The 24,017-nt window shown below is 39.3% G+C and overlaps 2 protein-coding genes across 6 annotated transcripts in view; one reads left to right on the forward strand and one right to left on the reverse strand.

The window, feature by feature from the left end:
* Window positions 1–10: 10 nt before the first annotated feature.
* Window positions 11–4,306, reverse strand: myct1b (myc target 1b). 2 transcript variants are annotated; one of them, XM_044374363.1, is made up of 2 exons: window positions 4,048–4,306; window positions 11–881 (listed from the first exon to the last, which is right to left on the reverse strand). In XM_044374363.1, exons 1-2 carry the CDS (start codon window positions 4,229–4,231, stop codon window positions 379–381), a joined length of 687 nt encoding a protein of 228 aa, XP_044230298.1. In that variant the 5' UTR covers window positions 4,232–4,306; the 3' UTR covers window positions 11–378. The 2 variants fall into 2 exon arrangements, with proteins under 2 accessions (XP_044230298.1, XP_044230299.1); XM_044374364.1 differs by lacking the exon at window positions 4,048–4,306 and adding an exon at window positions 2,019–2,372.
* Window positions 4,307–4,409: 103 nt separating this feature from the next.
* syne1b (spectrin repeat containing, nuclear envelope 1b) overlaps window positions 4,410–24,017 on the forward strand; it is an 86,921-nt gene continuing 67,313 nt past the window's right edge. For 2 of the 4 annotated variants that reach the window (XM_044374229.1, XM_044374232.1), the window contains exons 1-12: window positions 4,410–4,585; window positions 5,915–6,224; window positions 15,240–15,301; window positions 18,144–18,239; window positions 19,736–19,819; window positions 20,748–20,840; window positions 21,107–21,285; window positions 21,500–21,696; window positions 22,400–22,509; window positions 23,185–23,217; window positions 23,517–23,624; window positions 23,754–23,891. In XM_044374229.1, coding sequence (XP_044230164.1) covers window positions 6,158–6,224; window positions 15,240–15,301; window positions 18,144–18,239; window positions 19,736–19,819; window positions 20,748–20,840; window positions 21,107–21,285; window positions 21,500–21,696; window positions 22,400–22,509; window positions 23,185–23,217; window positions 23,517–23,624; window positions 23,754–23,891 — 1,167 coding nt within the window. In that variant the 5' untranslated portion in view covers window positions 4,410–4,585; window positions 5,915–6,157. Of the gene's footprint in view, window positions 4,586–5,914; window positions 6,225–13,811; window positions 14,113–15,239; window positions 15,302–18,143; window positions 18,240–19,735; window positions 19,820–20,747; window positions 20,841–21,106; window positions 21,286–21,499; window positions 21,697–22,399; window positions 22,510–23,184; window positions 23,218–23,516; window positions 23,625–23,753; window positions 23,892–24,017 lie in introns of those variants that run through there. The other 2 variants (XM_044374231.1, XM_044374230.1) reach the window with 2 other exon arrangements.

Genomic DNA, 24,017 nt, shown 5'->3' on the forward strand with positions numbered 1-24,017 from the left:
AACACTGGAATAAATTCACCATTCAATCTTTATTGTGATTTTAGATAATATAACTATCTAGCACACAGTGTTTCTCTCATCTTCACACGATTACAGCAAGATCTACCCCCAGGCCTCAACTGATGGACCACAACATGTCATGAGATGCCCTGCAAATGGTCATGAACTATTAATATTCCATAACATATATACTGAGCTGACATTTCATAGCTGTTCTGCAGCAAAATCAGTTAAGGACAAACTGAAAAGTGGCAGGGATGGTCTGATCTCCCAGTATGCAGACATAACCGTCCCTTATAAAAGAGCAGAACACAGCCAGAACAGAAAGTCAACTGTAATTTAACTTTTCCACTTCTTGTTGTAGTTATGCTGACAGTTTCAAGTGCAAGTCTCTTCAAAGGCATGGATGACGCTGTCATATGCAGGAGGGGGAGTCTGCGAGGGGAGGAAGCCCTTAAGTCCGTTGCCGCCCAACCAGAAGGAATGTCTCTTGTTTGGCACAAGGGATGCTGAATCCGATGAGGTTGAAGCCGCCGTATCCTCAGGCATGGTGACCTGGGTGTCATCTCCCATCTCCAGCTCAGCCCTGCTTCTCTTGGCCAGCGGGCGAAAGGTGGAGGTCTCTGCCCCGGGTTTGAGCCCAAGAGGGCCCACTGGCTCCAGAGAGGGTTGTCTGTAGACGCTCAGAAAAGTGCTTCGGTAAAGGCCGAGCTGGTTGGTCATTGGGGTTTGTGCTTGTGAAGTGCGGGACTTCTTTTTGGAGCGCCTGGTGATCCTGGCGGTGGCCCTGCGTCTGGATGCCCAGGTCAACAGAAGGTAGACCAACGCACCAAGCAGCAGGCCCACAAGCATAGACAAACAGAAGGCTAGAATCATATCACCTGGAAATAAAAAATCAGTGCAGAGTGTCAGAAAAAAGGGGAACTCCTGAAGACATTAAACGACTGGAAACTGTGGCAGAATGTAAGGCCGGATGCATTGTATTGTTGTAAATATGAGGAAGGTTATTTCCCCAGATGGCAGTTTCAGTTGCATTTAAAATGCAAGATAAAATCTTATTAGCATAGACAAGGAGGATGGCTTCTAGAGATGTATCATGAGAATAAAGTAGATCTCATACTGTACGTGCCAAATGGAAATTTTGTTCCTATTGATTTGGTATTGCTGGGCACTGCTATACTGGGCACATTACATAAAAATCTTACATCATACCCGCTGTGTGGGTTAACTGTCTAACTAGTGTGATTGTACAGCTCACTGTGCTGAAGTCCAACCTGGCTGACAACAAAACAAACTTCATCATTTGATTTTCATGTAAATCCTGAAATGATAATGTACTGTACATGAATATTGATTACAAATGTTCCCTGACCTATCGACCAAGAAAAGGCAAAGTACGACTAGTTTATTTGTATATCACCTTTCTGCAACAAGGCAATTGGAAGTCCCTTATATAAGACATAAAAAAAATAGATACAGAAGAAAAACAAAGTAATATAAAACTATACAAATAGAATTTAAGAAGAGACAGATCAAAATCTGTCTAGCTCTAAATTTAACTTTATAAAAGGCAGTGGCAAACGGAAAAGTTTTAAGCCTTTATCCAAGAGAACTTTGAGCAGTTCTTTGTTTTCCTGGAAGTTGCTGAATGCTAGTTTTCTTAGTTTTGACCCAGGGGAGCAGTAAGACCGACCTGAGTGGTCTGGATAATTCTTAACAATAGCAGCAAATCAGATATTTATTTTGGCCCTAAACCACTCAGTACTTTATTCAGACAGTTGATGATTTTCCAAATGCAAAATGCATCTATCTGAAAATAGTGTGTGTTGCTGTAGTCTATAGAAAGATCATTTTGGAGATAATACAGGCTTTCATGTGAAACTACCACCACAAACCAGCATGTCTGCATTTTACAATACAACGTGTTACTCTGACAGTAAGCATGGCTACAGCTTTTGGACACTGCTCCTTGATCTTCACCTACAATTACTACAAGAAACAATTACAGACGCACTCACCGAGATTAAATGATTTTAGTATTTCCAACATGGGATGCGTATCATTTTGTGCCATTATTCCACCAGGCTGATGTTAGTTTCCACACTGACTCCAAGCAGACAGACGAACACTAAGCTTTTTCCAAGACAGGCTTTTTGCTTTTTTTTCTCAACAGTGTTTGGTATGGCGGAAACTTTGCTGTCATGCTTCCTTCCCTTTCTGGCTTTAAAATTAGCAAGTGCATTGCTTATCTGTGTGGGACATAACACTGGGAAACAGGGTTGTTTCCTTTTGCATCATTTCCTTAGGATCAATACATTTCAACAATGGCCCAATTGGCTTAATTTTTTTTTTTTTTAAATCAAGGCATGGTACATGTGTTCTTTTGCAACTTCTCTGATCACAACACATGTTATTTTGCTGTACACTCATTTCCTAATAAAACTGAAAGGTTAAATAAAAAGACAGTAGATCCAGTTAACCTTCATTGTGACGCAAAAAGTCTTGGACAAGTTTCCAAATGTCTTGACAAGGTTCTGGATAAGCTAACCCATGGAAATCTAACCATCCACCAGAGAGTTTGCAGGCTATCAAGCCCTTAGTCTCTGTGGGGATTTCCTTCAATTGTTGCTCTGTTCCCACACCACTCCTGCCCTCAGAGAGGCCGACAACACTACAAACCAGCTCTCTGCAGTTGAACAGCTGATACTATATGCAATTATTCCTTTCCTGTTTTATAGGTTTTAAGAACACTGCATTAAAGCAGGGTCTTCAATACATATAGACACTTTGCAAGGATCACCTGAGCTAGGCAGTTAATTTAATTTGAATCTCCATCTTTTTTTTAATCAATCCTACAATTTTAAAAGGAAGAAGCCACTGAGAAGGCTTATTATGAAGTAAACTGTCTTGATGTATACAATGATGGAAAACATGTCACATAGAAGTCCAGCAGGTGGCGCTAAGATACTTAAAATGAAGATTCATTTGTTGCTTGATTGTAGCATGATTAGTTTTAGGATATTATTGCATATTATACAGTGGTTGTGAAATAACTGTTCACAGGATTTTTTCTAAAAGATCCCTTCAAGATATATTTTAAGATTTTATATTTTTCCACAAAAGAAGTTAAATGATCCTATTAAAATCCTCAAAATTGCATCTTCTCCTTCTCCCTCATTTAAAATTCCTGAATATATGAATATGCAAATAATTTTTAATTTCAAAAGTTTGACTGCTTTATGTTCTCAGTGTATATGTGCACTGCAGGTTTCAAGTTTACATGTCAGACTTGTGTAAGTTGAATACTGGACCATGATTGGCTCAGATGTCACAAATCATGCCGGTAGGTACATGTCTTAAAGGATGGGTTCACGATGCACAAGTCAGGAGCCCAAATGAACACTCAAACAGGTTTTTCTTGCTGTAATCATTCCTCCTGTTCATACTGACCATTAGAGGATCCCTCCATAATGCACTTACAATGTAAGTGAGGGGGGACAAAATCCACAGTCATCTTTCTGTGCAAAAATGTATTTAAAAGTTTATCTTAAGCTAATATCTGTTACTATACAAAGAGGGAATTTTAGCCAAAAAGGACTATAAATGTGGCAGATATCCACTTGATATAACTAACTCAGACTGCTGAAGCCTCATATTATCTTCAGTGTCTGTTATATTGAGACATGGCATTGAATTCATTCATGTGTTAGTAGTATTTTACTGTTGTAACTGGCCAAGGTAGACTGGTGGAGTAAAAAGTTAAAATGTTTTCCTCTGCAGTGAAGAATAGAAGTATAAAGAAGTATACAATGGAAATACGAGAAATACTGCTTTGTTGTTTATTGCATGTTTTACTGATGATTGTACTGTTTTACTACTGCTAGTTGTTTATTGTATTATTGATCATATATTATGTAAGATGGCCTTGAGTGTCATGAAAGGCACAAAATTTCACTTCCTGCAGTCCAAGAGTACATGTATTTCTCCACTCATATACAAACTTGTATCACAAACTGCACACTGTCACTCACTACGATATAAACTCACAATGAAGTGCCAAACAGAGAGTGAGATACCGGGGATTCCTGTGTGTCCAGCCGAAGAATGAACCCTTTTGTCTCTCATAAATTAGGAGGACAAGAACCAGACCACACATTTCCGACCCCTCCTCCTGCAGCTGGTGCAGTTTGCTGCCGGCTGGCGTGCCGCTCTCCTCTTCCTCTCCCATCATCTACCGCTTCCACTTCACGCTACCATGTTTCATTTTCAGCGTTACCATTGGCAACCAAGCAACACACACTCACACACACACACAAACACGCAAATACACTTCCTACGTAAAGTTATCATGCTCTGCAGTGTCGAAAGTGGTAAGAAGAAACGTCAGATGCACTTTTTGATTACAATGATAGTGTTTTGTTGTCGTGCTGGTTGTTAGGGTCATGTTTACAGAGGCGTGAACTACTTTTCTGTGATGCTTTCATGCTCGTTATGTCTCTGGTTTTGTGGCGTTTTGGTAACTTCCTCTCGGGTTGAACCGGCGCTTTTGACACCACAAAACACCACCATTCAAATAGCTGTGCAGGTATCTAACTTTGTTTGATAAATTATAGTTGAGTAAAGTTTACTTTGTGATAGTTATTATGTGTGCACGACAGGCATGCATGTAATGGAAGCTATGGAGGGAAACATTTATGCCTTTTTAAGCTATAACTTCGATACTTTGGGCTGATTCAAACCTTTTCTAACTCGACTTCCTTTTGCGATAGACTTAATGGATTGCTATTGGGTCTGTATGAGAGCACTTCCCCAATTTGGACCAAAATGAAAAAAATATCTCACTCTTTATCTTAACACGTGTTTATAGTATAGTGCACTATTCAGTAACTATTTGACTTGTATGTAGATGTGTGTTTTTGAAGCTGTAATGCCTGTTTTCATACTTGCTTGAAATAGCTATATCTTATCTTTGCAGCTTTGTTTAGCTATATATCTATATTTTGTAACTTCCTGTTAATTTGCTCCTGACACTGCTGGAGAGATAATGACTACTAATTTCAGTATGACGTCCTCAAATGTCTTGTTTCGTCCTGACCAACAGTCCACAACTCCAAGATATTCAGTTTACTGTCAGAGAAGACAAAAAAAGCTGAAAATATTCACATTTAAGAAACTGAAATCTGAGAATTTGGACCTTTTTTTTTTAATTCCAAGTGATTAATAGATTATCAAAATAGTTGGTGATTAATTTAATAGTTGGCAGCTAATTGATTCATTAACTAATTGTTGCAGCTACACTGTTCTAAGCCAGTATGACAGTAATCCAGCATGCACAATACCAGTACATTGAAACTGAAGCCGTCATTGTTAATATTATTATTAGTTCTACTTTTACTACGATGACATGACAAAATGTCTTCCCTGAAAAAGACCTAATGAATGACATCACAGTCTCTTTTGTCACCATGTTATTTATTTATTTTTTCTTTTTGCATGTAATCTCATATGGATTCATTCTTGTGATATCTTGTAACCAAACTACAAAAACGACATACTTTCTTTTTGGAGTTGCATCCTTTTTACAGGGCGTTAAAGACAACACAAACAAAACATGTAAATCAAAAAATATTAATTAACACAAAAGCAAGGACAAAATCATTAATTAAAACTCTCACATTGAGGTGGTGGTAATTTTTCAATGACTTATGAGTGTTCGAAATGCAAAAATACTCTGAAAGTTAGGTACAAAGTAACTAAAAACTGAGTTTCCTAGGGTGATTTCAGTATGAACAACAAAAGTTAAATAGTTTAGTTGGTCCTAAAAGTAGTCTTAAAAACATTTTATAAGTTAATAAGGAGTAAGTAAAATTGTTTAATGAGATAATTGCTTGACAAAATTTTTTTTCTTTTGCAGGCAATGAATGGAAGACCTGCTTCTATTGGACAGTAAACCTGCTTGTCCCTGCATGAAACCTGAGATTCAATTGGACCCTGTCCTGCAGTGAATTTAGAGAGAGAGAGAGAGAGAGAGAGAGAAAGAAAGAGTGAGAGGGAGGGAGGGAGGAGCAGAGGGGATGTCCCACTCAGGACAGTAGTGAAGGATCTTCTGCTCTCAGCATCCGTGACCCACCTTGTCACACGGCTGCAGCGAGACGACATGGCCTCTCCAAAGCAGTTCGGTCGAGGGTCCCTGGACATCACTAATGTGATGCAAAAACTGCAGGGTAAGTGTGACTCTTTGCTCGGCTGGCTTTCGGACCAAACCTTCTCTCCTCCTGCGCCGCTGTACAGTAATATTGTGCTGATTCAATGCCTGGGCTGTGTGCCAGTGTGAAGTTTGCCGGCTTTTGCGAGGCAGGACGCATAAACACACACACATGTACACTTACTCACTTAAGAGCATGATGCATACAGTTAGAGGATTAAAACTGAAATTGGTTGCTTAATTATCTTATCTGTTTGCTGTCCACTCTGTATCTTTCTCTCTCATCCTCTTTATCACTCTATGATGTATGTTAATGATTAAGCAAAGTGACTTTGAAAAGAGCTGAAGCGTAATATAGTGTATATTGGTAAAATAAACAGTATATTGGGTTTTTTGGACATTACAGTGTGTAATTGGCCTTTTCTCGAGCACTTGCAGCCTTTGAAAGCATAATAGAGTCACACATTTGGGTACAGTAATTTGATTTAATGTGCACATGGTCTATTTTGTCACCATGTGTGGATTTTTCCAAGTTAGCGCATAATCTCATTTGGATTAATAAGAAAATTAATGTTCATTCTTGTGATATCTTGTGACCAAACTACAAAAAGACATTGTACATTGTCTGGTGTCCTAGATAGAGTAATTGAGAAGGTATTCAGAGTAACATGATTTGTTTTATTCTGGAAACATTGTGGTCGATGTCACATTTGAAACTCCTGATCTCAACATATGATCCTTTGATGAGCTCGTCTTCACATCTTTGGACACTGTCCCATCCGTGGGACACTTCAGCCTCTGTGTGACTTTGGTTCAGGATCAGTTATACTCGTTCTGACTTATTGGTTGTAAAATTTTAAAGAGTTGCCTTTCAAATGAAACCAGCTTTATGACTGCAATGAAAAAGGTTGAAGAACACTAACTATTTTATTTTAGGTATGTTATTTTTGGGCTTTTCCACAAAAATAGGGATGCCTGGTAAGAGGTTTTAAATCAGATTTTCATTTTTAAAGAGAGAAACAGTTTTTTTTTAAAAGAGGAATGCATTATCACATCATATCATGTTGTTGCCAATGAAAAATATTAATCAAATCGTATCAATTTTTCTTCTCCTTTTGTTTAATCACTTCTTAGAAAATGAGAATTTTTTTACAGAAGTCTTGGATTAAAGTGAGCTCCTTTTAGTTTTTGTGAGACCAGGGATCATCAGTAACATTTAATCTGCTCCGACTCTTGACATGGGATACTGAGTTACAACAACTGCAGCTTCATGAATGCACAGACAATGCACTGAACCCGACTAAAACCTGACACCCTTTCTGCCCTTGGTAAGAGAATAGATCGATAGTGGGAGTCTCTTTTTGTTGGTGTCCCCCTTTTGTTACAAGGGCATAGGCCACTACCATCACTACACAGGTCTGGTCGATTTTGGCATCTGCTTCGGCTCGGTTCAGATGTATTTCTGGATGTACAGTATATCATATCAGGAAGTTTACATGTTATAGCTTGTTACCATAGTTATGTTTGTCTGTGGTTTTCCCAATGCTGGCCAGTTCCTGCTTGAGAGAGATTTGGTTTCCTGTGCACTGCAGAGTTATTTCCATTTAGTCATTATTATCAATATATTTTCTAAGCTTGGCGGTTGATATGTGTCATCACAAAAAACACCTGTCCTTTTAGCGCCATTTATTTATTTGCTCAGAAATGCCCTTGCATAAAGAGTGGTATAAGCTTGCTGAAAGCAAATTAAAAGATGTATAAACGTTAAGTCTCTCTGAGTAGATATTTTTGCTTGTTAATGCTATACATTAAAAAATGTGAGTAAAATTAAAAACAGACACTAAACCTCTTTTTAGGTGCTGATGAAAAACCCTTTCTGGGAAATAATCGGAATTCAATATAATTTTTAAAAAATAATGAGAGAAACACAGAGCTATATGTGCTAAACATGTATCCACTGAATACTGCTACAAACAATTATTTTCATTGAAGAGTAATCCATTTTTCTGAATTATTCAATTATTGTTTGGCCTCTAAAACATTATAAAACAATGAAAAAAGCCCATCACAATATCCTAGAGTCCAAGATGACGTCTTCATATGTCTTATGTCTAACCACTAGTCCAAAACCTAAAGTTATTCAGTTAATTATACTGTAAGCAGCAAATTCTCACATTTGAACCCGAAACTACCTTTTTTTTTTGGCATTTTTGCTTAAAAAATGACTTAAACATCAATGCATCATCGAAATAGCTGCCAGTGAGTTTTCTTTTGATTGACTAAATTAGGCATTGGCTAATTGCTGTAGCTCTGAAACTTATCTTATCTGACCTAATATGCAAAATAGAATTAGAGAATTAACCTTTTGTCGCTGTGTTGGGGAATTTACTTGTACAGTGCATAAATGGCATAGTCTGCAATGCGAAGTGCCACCTACTGCTGTGTGTTTCATGTCAGGAAGTGGAATTTGGTGTCAGGTCACATCTGGAAAACATTACACTGCCAGTGGTTTTAGGTACTCTGTAGATGGTGAGCAGTAAGGTAATCTGGGCTTTTTAGCTGGTGATCAAACACAGCTTCCTGTCATTAAAGGCATCCTGCAGAGAGGGTTACTGCAGACTCACTTTGACTTGAGCAACAGTCCATCTGGGCGGATGAATTATTGACACAAGCAAATCTGTAGACTTGTGAACACACGCTGATTATTAGTGCTGATTGTACAAGTCTACAATATTGCATATTAAAACTGATTATGTGAACTAACCTACCTACATTAGAGAGAATAAACAATGAAATGTTATGACTATCTGAAGGACAGGAATGAGGTGTAACACATATAGTATGGGATATCACGCCCCCGAGTGGCCTGACTGAAGACACCTCTATTCATGCTTTTAAAGGCAGATGATCTGTGGTGACATATGTGAGGCCCACCTGCACATATATACATCTGTCACCACGCTCATCCCTCAGTTCGATAGCTGCTCATCACTAAGCCCAGCTGTGCAGCGGGGCAACCATGTGTGATACCTCATTCCTCACTTTCAGGGAACAGCAGTTACAGTCATAACATTTTGTTCCCTTTCAATCTATTCACTCGGTACAACACATATAGTTTGGGACATGTATTCACGTCCTGCAGAGCAGCCATTGAACTGGAGTCAAACCTAAAGCGCTCTAGTGCATCATAGACTCAGTAGAAAGGACAGAATGAGCCACCGAAGGGGCTGTCACATCCAAACAGTAAAACCAAACAAAAATGTGTGGTGATTACCAACTGGCTGCAGCATAGATGTCACTCACAGATTCCCCTTTAAACAAAGCCGATGATGTTGCCATGCCCCTGGTTGAATGTGTCCTCACACTGTGAGCCAGCGGAACATGTCTGCTGGTGTGAATGCTCTCCTGGCATGGACAGTCTCCAGACAGACAAGACATGCCTCTCGCTTGTCCTTGTCATTCAAAGGAGAAGCCACACTCCTGAGGACAGGGGCAGACAGAAGACTTCTTCTTTGCCTTTTAGGTTTAGGCTTGGTGCTCATCCTGAGATACAAAACTTATAGACAAAACAAACTCAAAATTAGCTAGCTAGCCTGACTCGGCAGAGGTGTTCTTTGTGAGGTGAAGAGCGATGAGAACAAGAACTGAGGGATGACCGTGGCGACGGATGTATATATATGCAGGTGGGGCCTCACACATGTCACCACAGATCATCTGCCTTTAAGGTGTGAATAGAGATGTCTTCAATCAGGCCACGTGGGGGCATGATGTCATGATGTGAGTGAATTGACTGAAAGGGAACTAATTTTTGTACTTGATACAACTTGTTGCTGTCATCGTACTACAACTGCGTTTGTTTGATCTCAGTGCCACATGTCGATAGCATGGCAACACCTTATGGCCTTAAATGCCCCTTATGGTGCAATTAAAGACTTTCTGTTGCCTGCTGGAGTGTGCATGAGAGGCTTACTGCTTTCATTATGACTGGATTCATGTGGGTTTCACTTTAGCTGTAGCTGTGTCAAACAGGATATGAAGAAATACAACTGGTTAAGGGTTGTGGTGACATCTGGTTGTGTGCTAAATCCCCTCACCGGAAATATGGATACGCAATCAGATCTCATATCATGCAGGAAGATATAAACCTTTTTTATTACGATTCTTAGTCATTTCCTTTAATGCTATGTAGTTATTTTTAGCTTATTTACTCTCTCTGATAAATAGTCAAGTGACACAGCAACTAATAATGTAGTAACAACTTACGACTACATGTGTAGCAAGTGACACACATTTGCTGCTTTGTTGTAAATGGTCAAACCCTACTGTAAAAACATTGAGAACCACTGTGGTAGAGCACACCCATTGTTAGAAATCTGTATTCACCAAGGGGGTGGAGTACTCAGCCCACAGTAAGAGTATAAACAAGTAAAAGAAAGACATCCATGCATGTTGTCAGCTGTAAGAGATGCTTCTACTCCACAGTGTCAGTAACAGGTGCCAGACAGCCATCACACTGATATCTCATGAACAGAGAGCCTAATTACCACTTCAGACTGTTCTTCTCATCTTAGATTTGTTTCTTTGCTAGTGTTGTCAGTATTGTTGTGAGGATCAGGGAAGCATTTGGTAAGTAATAAATCCTCAGTGTGAGGCATCTCAGAATGGACTGGCTTGAGTCCAGCCACAGAAACGTTTCTTGTCCTGCTTGATTGTTGCTGGCCTGTCAGAGCTAAAGTAGGGCTACTCTCGACTAAATGGAACAACAACAGAGTAAGAGGGCTTTTACAGTGCTCCCAGGTGACCAACACAGGCCAATGAAGCCAAGCACCTACAGTACAGTATTGCCAGAGGTATCATCTGTCCTAAGATCACCTTAATTACTCCATTACTCACGTGAATTGCAGAGGCTTTAGCGGTTTGTTGCTTTGTGTGGTGTTTGTTGCGGGGGCTATCCTCCTTTAATTGCCACTTAGCCACTGGTACTACATCAGGCTTAATTAAATCAGTTGACTAAGACATAATGACTCAATGATGGGGAGTTGTTTTACATAAGCATTTCATGCTTGTCAGAGTCAGTATATCCAGACCTGACCTACATATGCACAATACATCTCATTACACAAACTGAACCATCTAACTGAGTTCAGGACTCTGGACAGCTCCTTAATCGTTACAGTAGTTGGATTTGGGACTGAGCAGCCGGAATATCAGGAAAACTTCAGTAATCATGTAAACTACCAAAAGCTGGCAGTGAATGCTTTGTCAGATTCTTTTTAATGACAGTTTCTACTTTGAATCAAAATATATTCTCAACAAAAAAAGCTCTCAAGACCGGGTTCATCTTACTTGTAGTGCTACTTGGACAGAAGACTAATCAGCAACTATTTTGATAATCAAATAATCCTTTTAGTAGTTTTTTAGCAAAAATGTCATAGATTTGCTGGTTGCAGCTTCTCAAATGTGAGGATTTGACGCTTTTCTGTGTCATGCATGATAATACTGTTGATCAGACAAAACAAGACATTTGACAATGTCACCATGGGCTTCATGGAATTAAATAATTAAATAAATAATTCCATAAAGCATTTTTCATTGTTTTTATAAACTTTGTAGACAAAACAATGAATTGAGAAATAATCTGAATATTAATCAATAATGACTAATAACTGTTAGTTGCAGCCCTACTTTCTTGTGTTTTCTACCACATCTCGTGGTCTTCCTCGGAGGATGAAGTTGCTTAGTTGGTATGGAGATGGTTTAGTTGTTATGGTGTAACCAAAACATGGAATTTAATGAAGCAACTCCATTCACTGAGGAAGGCCATGAAATGAGGTTCAAAGTTTCAGGAACAACAATTGGACCTTGTGTTGAGAATTCTTATTTTGTCAAACTATTTTTTTCAAGGTCAAGAACCTTTCAGGTCATTTTTTAAAATTTAATTTAATTTCTTTTTTTTTTTTTTTACCAGTGTTAGATTTTTAGAGTTCTTGTACAGCTGCTTGTGTTTAGACATTTCTTCTTTTCTTAAATGAAAAGAAAAACAAGTTTATACCTCTCATATCAGAAAAAGTACAGAGAAGCACAACAAACATTTATAATAACTTTATATAATTACATCCCCTGTTCTGCCTGTGAGACATTAACTATGTAAGAAATTTACACAAATATGAACAAATTACATGATAGAAAATATATACGTCTTTTGAAGTCTCAGCCTTTGTGGTTGTTTTGAAAAAAGATTGTTCTGTTGTACAAATAATGCAATTCACTGCAGAGTATTCAAATGAAATCTTAATAATATGGTGTCTCGTAGGGTGTGAGTGTTAAAGGGTTGAAAAAAAATGGCTTAAAAATAAAATGAAAATGGTTTAATTACAATCAATTAGCTTAATGTCTTTATTGACAGACCAGTTAAATATCTAACCTTATCTGGCCATAAATGACTATGATCATTAATTGTAGTATGTCTAAAAGCTCCTTGTTCTCAGCTTGTGCAGCTGTCAACATCGTTTTAATGGTGCTACTTCTGACCTTTTTGCTGTTTTGATGTCAGAATAAAAAAAAAAAAATCCATTTTCACTCAAATAGCTTTTCTGGGCCAGTTCCACCAGCAGTCTATGGAGCAGTAATAATAGAATCACAAGCTCAGGCCTATTTTTAGCATATCAGAAAAGCTTTTAGTATGCCGGTGGTCTTGAAAGAATAAAGGGATATTTCTGTAGGAAATGATAAGCTATCTTGTACCATACTTATTCACTATTGTATGTTATTATACTCAGAAGAGTGGAGTCCAATAGAATAACAGACTGGTCAGAGCTGAAGTGGTTCTGCTATGTCTTACAGGAGGTTTTACAAAAAAGTGAAAGAAAGTGATAGGCTTTAGGGCTTTGACATGATACTGAGCATGCAACGGGAATCCCGGGGTGGGTGTGTCTGCTTTGCCGTCACAATAGCGTTGACGCTGAGAAGGGAGCAGGTGGTAGATGTTATTCACCAGCCTCAGCATGAATTATTAAGATTAGTTGCACCATGGTGAGCTTTGTGCAGCAGTCTATTAATTTTGGTTTTGGTCTATTTAATCAATAAGTCTTTTGGGACTTTCAATGTTACAGCCAGAAAGTGATTTTTCTTTTTTTTTTTCTTTTTTTTTACATTTGTGTCATCATTGTCTTGAACATTTTAATGCTATTATAAAATAGTCATTCTCATTAGGATTAGATCAATCTTATATACAAACACCCCCCACACACGCGCACACACACACACACAAAACCCAAGCTTAAATCGGGATAATGCAGCCAAGGCTGTGACATCACCTCTTCTCACATGCTGATTGGTGGAGCCTCGCTCCTAGCTGATCTCTCCCCAGCCTCAGACGGTACGATGATACAGCGAGGCAGTGCAGCGGGGGCTGTGCACATCCACACAGGCATGGCTCCTCTGGATGGGAAAAACACAGGAAGAAGGAAGGATGGGATTGTAGATCAAGCTTTCTGTTAGGTGGTTTCTGCTCTGCTTTGTGCGTGTGAGTGTGTGTGTGTGAGTGTGTGTGTGTGTGTGTGTGGGTGTGTGTGTGTGTGTCAGTGTGTCTGTGTATGAGAGTGTGAGGGAGGAGGGGACGTATTCATCACAGCCTCCAGCAGCTTTTTTGCTTTCACCGGGGAAACCAGGCAGCCAGATCTGCTTTGCTTCCTGCTGGAAAAATAGGGAAAAGGACAGCTGTGTGTTTTTGTGCCAGTTTTTCCACTGTGGATCTTATTATCGCACCTACATATATGTACCTTGGAACTCATGAAACGCAGAGGGAGAAAGCCGGAGAGTGGGGTGTAGAATGGCTCACTATAAGGATGTATCTGTCAGGAAGACTTCGTTAAATCTGGTCACTGGATTTTTTCAGTATCTACGTGGTAAGTAGGGCAGCAGCACCCATCATCTCTCATCTGTGTGGAGCTACGTAGATTATCTGGGATATAGCTGGAAAAATAACATATGCTAACGGTCCCTGCTCTGTGAACTAGTTATGATACTGCACAAACACAGCTGTATGTGTGTGGCATCTGTGTGTGTTTGTTTGTGTGTTTGTGTGTGCGTTCTCTGCTTCGGTGGGCATCCCATGTGCATCAGTGATGAAGCATTTGCCTGTGGGTTAACGTGATGTCTTTGCTCTCTGTATAGAGTTTGCATTGCTTCCTTAAACACGTGACTACTGTCTATATCTGTAAGGGTGGATGTTTAAAAATGGCCACTCTGTGCAGTGTGCAGCATTAGCCTACCGGCACAAGTGACAGGGTGTTAGAGATCGGTCCCCATCACGACAACAGAATCACTAAAGCAAAGAAATCAGTTGTTTTGTTATAGGTGCTGCATAATGCATGAGGAACCGGGGCTGAATATACTAATAGACCACAAAAGAGGCTGGGGGTGACCTAAACAATCACGCATGTTATTACTGAGCACAGAGGGGGGTTTAGGAGATATGTTGGCAGAAATTTCCTCTCCACTCATTCTCTAATCACCCCACAGACTTCTTTTTGAGAGCACTTGTTAGGAGCATCTGTTATACCAGCTCCGGCAAGCTTGTGCTGTTCTCGTTGCACACATCCAGTCGTTGCAGAAGTTCTTAACATGCTTGCTGCATGGATGCTGCAATGCTACTTGACAACCCAGTGGCAGTTTTTTTTAATATCAGACTGTGTGAGGTCGGATACAGTTGGATTCAGGCTGGTAAAAGGTGACTGACAAAGACTGTCAAAGATTATAGTTTTGGATTAATATTTCATGCATTTTATGCCTCTGTGGTAGCTATAAACCCAACCATATCCATATATCTAGAATCAATTCACAGCCACTTCTTTATGCAAAAAAAAAATTCTGTTACAGCTGATTATCAAGTCTTATTACATCCATTCTCTGTTTGATTGTGTGTCCTCTGTCAATATCACAAGCTCTGTTTCAAGTACTGTATGACAGTCAACAGGGAGAGCATGTGGCATCCATCCTGTATTAAAATGTGCTGTATGCCTTTAATTTTCAGATGAGCAAGAGGCGGTGCAGAAGAGAACCTTCACAAAATGGATCAATTCTCATTTAGCGAAGGTAAGTGTGAATTTCCATCCTTGCACTCTGCTTCTTACACTACACACAGCTATCTTAAACAACTCGTCAGGCTTTGCACATTGTAGGACTTTACAAGCCCATCAGGCACATGTGACACAAATTGTCAAAGCAATTACATCACGATGAAGTTGGAGGCTGTGCTATGCTAATATTTCATCAGGGGGAATAGTTATTTTTTATCGCTCCTCATGATTGTTGCGTCTCTTCGGTCACTGGTATTTCAGTCTACTGACCCGTCACGCCTGTGGAGAGATCTGACTGCAAGACGAGCTTTGCCATGCAATAATAATGGCCTCTTCTAATGACGCTTGCACAGGATAAATGAGTTTGTCCAGTTAACTGTAAATAATGACATCATTTACCTCATTTGTTAAGCATTCAAATCATGTTGGATGTCAGAAAATTTGTTTGTAATAACAGTTTGCTGGATCTAATGTTGGAGAAGGAGCACACACACTATACCTTGGATTTTTTCTGTTCTGTTTTCCCGAGAGGAGAACTATTGAAAAGGTCATGGCAGAGACATGCTGCTTGTTGCTTCGCCGGAAAGACGACACAGACATGACTTGAGCTCATTACTCCACATCTCATCTCAGAGGCATCTTTGCAGTTCATTTTTCAAGAATCTCCATAGGAGCATTTATACTCGGATGAGCTTTCTGTACCACTAGTGGAGTGTGTTTGTGTGGACATATGGGAGGTTTATGGAATTATGCAGGAACTGGTGGGTGGTGTGTATGTATTTGTATGGTGTATTAGGTATTTGTGTGCGTCCACCTGTGTGTGTGAGTATAGGTATTTGTGTGTGTGTGTTTGTGGATTGGCAGGGACAGTGATGCAGTGTGCAGATGGTGAGCAAGAGGGTGAGGACAATTCCCTGCAGGCAGTCGTCTGTCTCTAAGGTCCATGAAGGCACTAAGTGCACAAAAATAACACATGCTCACATGCTGTATTACATCACACACTATGACCCTAAAATAACATAACGTTTATTAGATTATGCATTAAAGTGAAAAACAGAACTATAAGTAAACAGAAATCGACCAAAACATTTCCCAGAAAATTGTTCAAAATGCAGAAAAAGTAACGTGTAATCTTTATGTGACTCTAATCACAGATGACACATCAGAGTGTACAACTAATCAGACACAGATACAGGGGTTAGATCTGGATCTGGAACCAAAGAGATTTGGTTCAGAAGGGTCTTTTGTTGAGCCTAATCTGCCCACAATAGTTCAAAGCATGGCTTCTAAAACTTTAGAAGAATCTCAGTTATGTGGTGGGCCAACGTAGAAACGCTCAGTTGGTCTATTCTTCATTATTCATGCGCTGCGCCCGGCTCACTCTCTGTGCATACCAATAGGGCTACTAGAAAAAAAGCCACATCATGAAAGAGCTTTCACACAGTCATATTTACATTGCAGCTGCTCCTGTATGACAGAGATTATTGGCTTATTTAACTGGAAACGTTACAGTAGATCACGTCAGTGCGCTAAAGACTTCTCGCAGTGATAATAAACGCTCTACTGGAAGTCATGTGTTAAAAAATGATGAATATTAGTTTTAGTGGAATATCCTTTTTGTGGTTGAAAGTGTGTATTATCTAGTTTAAACTTCCTCCAGCTGTCATGCTTTCCCTTCGCAGCTTTGTGTCCATTTCCTCTGATAGTGTATTACTTATCACCTTTCCAGTGATTCTCACAGTTTTTCCACTGTTAGGACTATACTCATGTGACACTGTCACTCTGTAAATTGATTTTCCAGGGTGAGGTTGATTCTTTTAACTACAGAGACTATTTTTGTATGATTGGGAATATTAGCAAACTATTATTTACTTTTTATGACTGAAAAGTAAACGATTACTTTGTTTGTTTTAATCTGACTAGTAGGAACAGACTAGTTATATGTTCTTATAGTAAAAAAGTATATAATTAGGGCTGCAACTAACTATTATTTTCATTATAGATTAATCTTCTGATGATTTACTCAATTAATCGATTCATCGTTTGCTCTATAAAGTGGCAGAAAAGATTGAAACATGACCATTACAATTACAATAGAGTCAAAAGGTCACGTCTTCAGATGTCTGATCACTTAAAAGTGCATGTTTTTGAACCAGTATTGGTCAAAGACATTTAAAACAATTAAATAATATTTGAATAGAAACTAAACATATCACACACCTCTACAACACTTTTGTGAAAAGAAGAAAAGTGTACATGTGCAGAATAACAGGGCAGACCTCTTCACACAGCTTTGCCCCAAATAGGCAGCCAACTGCATCCTGTTATGAAGTATGTTGAGTTGTGAAATGGCCTGTATACTGTGCCAAATAAAGAATTCCCATGGTGAGCTTTCCTTTTAATTAAAGCTTCATTCTGCTGAAAAAATACACATCTGTTTAGTTTCCCTACGCTGTGCTGCCTGTGTAATACAATAGATTATGACACTGTCATTCATCTTGAGGATTACACAGCTCTGTAAATGTGTCGATATGATATCAGGACACAGTATCCAGTTAGGGTTAAATGAGTACCATCGCCTCAGGACTGGGCATCAAGCCACTGCTGAGGAAAAAGCACCATCTTTTCAGCTGCAGGGAGGCTCTGTAGTTGTTGCTAACAAGCCTGTTTCTCACAAACAGCATTTGGTTTCTCCTCTGGTAATGGGTTAGAATACCAATATCCTCTCACACTATAGAATCAACAATACAAAAACATCACTGGTTCTACTGGATCTAATGGTTCAATAATCTCTAATTACAGTCATTTTTCATGATGTTTACTTTCTGCATGTTAAAGTTGTGTTTTCTCTCCTCCAGCATAAACCACCACTAGAGGTTAACGACCTTTTTGAGGACATCAAAGATGGGGTGAAGCTCTTGGCTCTTTTGGAAGTGCTGTCTGGCCAAAGACTAGTAAGTAGTGCTTCTGAATCATTTTGCACAGGATTTTAACATGAGTTGCATAGATATGTTGGGCCTGATTCATACCCCTTTAAGATGCTTAAGTCACTCTTTTGTGCAAAGTGATTTACACTCTCGGTTCTTAGTGTGGATTCACTACAAGGTGAAAGTCCTCCTGCGTGATGTGCGCTCGGAATAATGCATGTGGAAATCAGGACACATATTTTCACCTTCATATTAAAACAAATCAACTTGTTCTTTTATTCGTTGATTCTCTACATTATATTATGCCTTATGATTCCATTTATTTAACGATGTAAAAAAGAAATCCGCAAGCAAATTCAAGTGCATTTGTTTTGAGTTACAGTAGTTTATTATAAAAGATTAAAAACTGTCAAAGTTGAATAACTTTGAGCCATGCTGGTGATTAGCCTGACAATCAGGCTGAACTATCATTTTGTTTCACTTTATTCAGTCGCTGAACACATTTGAGATGCGGGCGGCTATTCAATGGTCTGGAACTAGTCTTGTTGATTTGTCTTTGAAACAATTGAATCAGGTTTTAAACCTATTCCTCCACAGCTAAGCAGTTAATATCTTGCCTAACATTTATTGTGTGTGTTTTTGTTCAGGAAATCATCAGATGTTTGATCCCAGTTAATTGGAGGAAAAACATAACAAATGTCTGACAAAACTTGTAGTAAAATTCACTGGAATCGATCGATTTATTCTGATGTTTATACGATTACAGCACAATTGAATCAGGCTGCAACCAAAACCTAATTAAAGATTATGTGTCCATTCTAGCTTCTGTTGTTAGGCAACATGAAATTGAAGCAGATCCGTACATACTGTAAATGCATTTACAAAACCAAGAAATCCCCAGTTTGGATAAAATGTTGTTGTTCACGTTTAGTGTTGAGTCACTGCACAGAAATTACAAAATCATAATTTAGATCTGAGCTTCCCCACTGTGAGAAGCTGTTGGCTCACAGCGTCTGTTTCTGTCTCTCTCTCTCTCTTCCTGACACACACACACACACACACACACACACACACACACACACACACACACACACTGGCTCAGGCTCTGATAGGTATTTAGTAATCAGACCTGTCTTGATACAAACTGCCATGTCGACTGTAAGGCCGTTACTTGGCAAATGACTCAGAACACCTGATGCTTTCATGTATTGCTTTTGTGAGTGTGGCTCTGCTGGTTTACATGAGCCAAACATTTCAGACAGATCTTAATAAAACTAATAATTATAATGTTTCTCTTAAAGCCTTGATAATACTCACAGGCCACCTTTCCCTATTTTACTAGGCAACTAGTGCCAAATATGATGGTTTTTTAACTGTCAATGTGTTTGGTTGGTACCGCAGACAAAATTACCATCTGCAGCTAATTTCTTGCCATGTCTCAAAACAGCAAATAGTTGAATTAAGATATCCTCAGCTTTGTATCGATTGGCTAGCTTGATTCTCACTGTCTGTCCTTCATTTAGCCCTCTGAGCAAGGCCGCCAACTGAAGAGGATTCACTGGGTTTCCAACATCGGCACTGCCCTCAAATTCCTCGAAGGCAGGAAGGTAAGCATTCACTCGTAACAATTAAACCTTTTTGAGTTAATATCATACTATAAAAAATTATGACATGTCTTAAAGAAGTCTTGGGCATGATTAACAGCACATGAGAAAATGCTCTGTATCAGATATTTGTTAGCGTACACAAGGTGCCTCTGTCTGCACAGCATGCTCTGCAGAGAAGCATCAGCTAGAAACAGGACTTCTCGATTACATAACCCATCTCTAAATCCTTTGGCTCTATGAAGCCTGTGTCCCACTTTTCTCTGGGTTCCCTGAGGACTGAGACTTACATTGTTGTGATCTCTCTCCCATCATGTGTGCCTTCAGTCTGTGTATCGAGGATCTCCGGTCAGTCGCCGTTAAACACCCTGTGTGATCATAAACTGTATGCATTCTTTTCATTTGATGCACGATGTGTACGACACAATGCTTGGATACAGCCATTCTGTTTCTATTATATAGTCATTACGCTTTATTACTGACATGCATTTTGGCTAGAACACTGGTTTCTGATGTGTCTGGCTACCTGCATTTCTCAGCTGGTAAAATGTAGACATCTTGGATATAAACATGGCAAATTATGACACTTCTCCAATGCAAGGTTTGCAGTGCCGTGGTACATCTGCTTTTCCTTTTAATGCCCTAGTTGAACACGATTTTCCTGTCTTTTTTTTGGTTCACTTTTTACTGTGGCTGTTTCTGCCTTCCTGGTTTGGCTATACAGATGCTCCATAATTATAATACTTAGCTGCATCAAAGACCTGACTTTGATGGCTGTGAGCAAAAAAAAAAAAAGAAGCTTGCAATATACTTTTGGATAGTATGAAACTCAAGGGGCTTCTCTGTGTGACAATGCAGAAAATTCTCACTTCCAAGCTGTCTTCATGTGACTTATTTCCCTGAATAATCCTCCGTTTGCCTTTTGTTTCAGATCAAACTTGTTAACATTCACGCTACAGACATCGCAGATGGACGACCATCAATTGTCCTTGGGTTGATATGGACCATTATCCTCTACTTTCAGGTAATACTCCCCTAAATCCTCATAGTTTAATAACTGTGCACGCTCCAAGGTCAGTCGCTGCCCCACGAGCAAACCCTGCACATCACAAACTCCCTCACCAAATATTTTTGGGTCACCATTTTAATCCAGTGTGGAGGTTGGATTATGCCAGAAAAAGGGGATTCAGAAAGATCTCATGAAATGCTGCCATTTTCACTCCATGTTGCTATGGTCACAGTGAAGACTCCAAACTCTTCTTTTTCCTTTTGTTCTTGTTTCTCATTTAGATTGAGGAATTAACCAGCAACCTACCAGCCCTCCAGGCCCTGTCTAACAGCAACTCGTCTGTGGAGAGTTTAGTCAGCTCTGAAGCAGGAAGCCCCCCCATGAAGAGGAAGGTGGTTAACAAATTTCAGGGCAATGCCAAGAAGGCCTTGCTCAGATGGGTGCAGTGCACGGCTGCCAAGTATGTCACTTTCAAATGATTTTTTATATCCCGGTGTTGCAACATGATTATGGATATGGGTCTAGATACATTTCTATATACTGAATAAGATATAGATAAGGTTGAGGGCCTGCAAGGCAACTGTTATATGCACCATATTTTGAAGATTTCTGTGTTCACACTAGTGTTACATAAGAATTTGCACAACAAAAATGCTTATGCTTATGTTTCTCAGGTTTCATGGCATTGAGGTGAAGGACTTCGGTCCCAGCTGGCGCAATGGTGTTGCATTCCAGTCGGTGGTGCACGCCATCAGGCCAGACCTGGTGGATATGGAGGTGGTGCGGAGGAGGAGCAACAGGGAGAATTTAGAGGAGGCCTTCACACTTGCAGAAAATGAGCTGGGGATTCCTCGTCTGCTGGATCCAGAAGGTACCGCTGACTTTTCTTACTTGTATGCATTAAGGATTCCTTATTATTCGGACCCAAGAGCAATAGGAATGTGTTACTAAATAGATGCGGGATAATTCAACAATTCCCAAGCATAACAGTAGCAAATATACAGTCCTAAATATATTTACTAGTTTGTCTGTAAAAGTAAATAGTATTACTCCTTTCATCCATTCCTTTGAGTGTTTTTGACAGAATGTGTATTAAAAACATCAGTGAACCCCTCCAGAGGATTAGGGATTCTTGTGGCTCAGAGTTTTAGTCTGTGGAAGTGAAGCAGTCTGCAGTGGCTCTGCAGTCCCGTCTTCAGAAAGCAGAGTCATTGTGCGTTATTACACAAAGAGCTGCACCCAAAATGTCTCTGCTTTTACAGGAACTTGACCGTGATTTCTTACAACATCAGGTCAAGGATGAAGATGAAAGTAGATATGTATAATTAGCTGTCAGGCCCGTGGAGATTTATCCTCTTGATGGCACAAAATGCATTTTTTTTATGTCTTATAGACTTAATACCAAATGTAATGGCTCTGTTATATCTGCCTTTTATTTCTTCAGGTATTAAGTCATGTTGACATTTAAATACTAACACGATACTGACATTTGGAGGCGTGGAAAGTCTTTTCAGTTTAATTTTCTGTGTAAAGTTTCATCCAGTGCATCAGACATTGCTTGTGTTGCTTTGTAGATGTGGATGTAGACAAGCCAGATGAAAAATCCATCATGACATATGTGGCTCAGTTCCTCAAGCACTACCCAAACCCTCACCACTCTGAAACTGATGGACAGCAGGATGAGGTACCTTGTTTCACACCCATACTATACTGTGTATTATGTCCATGTAAGGCAATGATACGTATGGCAATTTTTGGAGTAAATATCATGGTGTTAGTACTAAATACAGTATTACAATTGATATTTAACTCCATGTGTTATTATTTTTCAGCTGTGTGTGTTGTTGCCATTCACATCTCCCAAACATCGCCCAGTATATCATCATTCATAGAGAATGACCATATGCGGAGAGAGATCATAGTAACAGTGAATTCTTGATAAAAAAAACATGCTATATCAGCTGCTGAGCTTAATTGGTGTATGCCTGTGCCTGCAACTCTTCATATTTTTATCAAATGAAGCTCTAATGAATCAAAGTAATCACAGCATGAACACAGCAGTTATATAATCATCAATATTTTGGTCTCCATCATCACACACATTTAATTTTTCCATCTACTTATTTTTTTTTTGTGCACATTAAGCTGCTTCTTGGCTCAATTCCAACTTTTGCACTGTCAGTGCCAGTACTTCAGGTGAGAGCTCAGGTCATAGCGCTGCATGCTTTCTGTTTGGAGTGTATTCCCACTTCTCGCTCTCTCTCTCTCTCTGTTTGGCTTATTTTTTTTTCCTTGCTATTCTAATGCATTTTGTGGTGTGTTTGCATCTCTCTGTGTGCCTTGCTGCTTTCCTGGATAGTTTGCTCCCCAAGATATAGAGCAAATGCTTGAGGTATGTTCAACTAAATTAACAAACGTAGTGTTTGAGGTTGGAAGATGATACTCATACCCCTTTCCTTCTACCACGACTTCTAAAACTAATCTGCAAAAAAAGTAGAGGATGACTTTGTGTGGAATCTTAACAGGCTCAGTCTTTTTTTCTAGTCCTTAACTGTGTGTTTTTTTTAATATCTAATCTTATTTGTTGAGGTGTTTCTGGAATGTCAGTGCGGTGTGAGTTTCTCAACATATTGGCATTTAACATCAGTTTGTTCCTGTGACTCTAAGCAAAATGTTTCCTAATTATGACAGAGAGAGGAGCGGAAAATGCTGAGAGAGCTGAAGGTGTTTTTAGACCAGCTGGAGAGAGATGTGCTGAGAGCCCAGGGGGCAGAGGGAAACCTCACTGACAAATATCAGGTGAGTCAGGCCTGAAAAGAAACAGAACACTGTTATATAACTTATATAACTTGTCAAACCTATATAGCTTTGACAAAGACATTGATCAAATTCTTACCACGTTTCTCCTTTTATTCCATTCTTTTCCAGGCATTTAAGAACTTCCGTGTACAATATGAGATGAAGAAAAAACAGACAGATCCACTGCTGCAGCCAGTCAGCAGAGACGGCAAGCTGTCTGTGGACCAAGCTCTGGTCAAGCAGGCCTGGGACCGTGTGTCTGCCAGGGTAATTGTGACTGTATTATACACCTGCACAACATGAATTGTGTATATTACCAAGCCATAAAGAAAAGAGAATTAATTATGTTAAATAATCAAACTAAAGTGAACACAACCTTAGGATAAATAATAT

Source organism: Thunnus albacares, chromosome 15, assembly GCF_914725855.1.
Source record: "Thunnus albacares chromosome 15, fThuAlb1.1, whole genome shotgun sequence".
In the NCBI taxonomy this organism is placed as follows: domain Eukaryota; kingdom Metazoa; phylum Chordata; class Actinopteri; order Scombriformes; family Scombridae; genus Thunnus; species Thunnus albacares.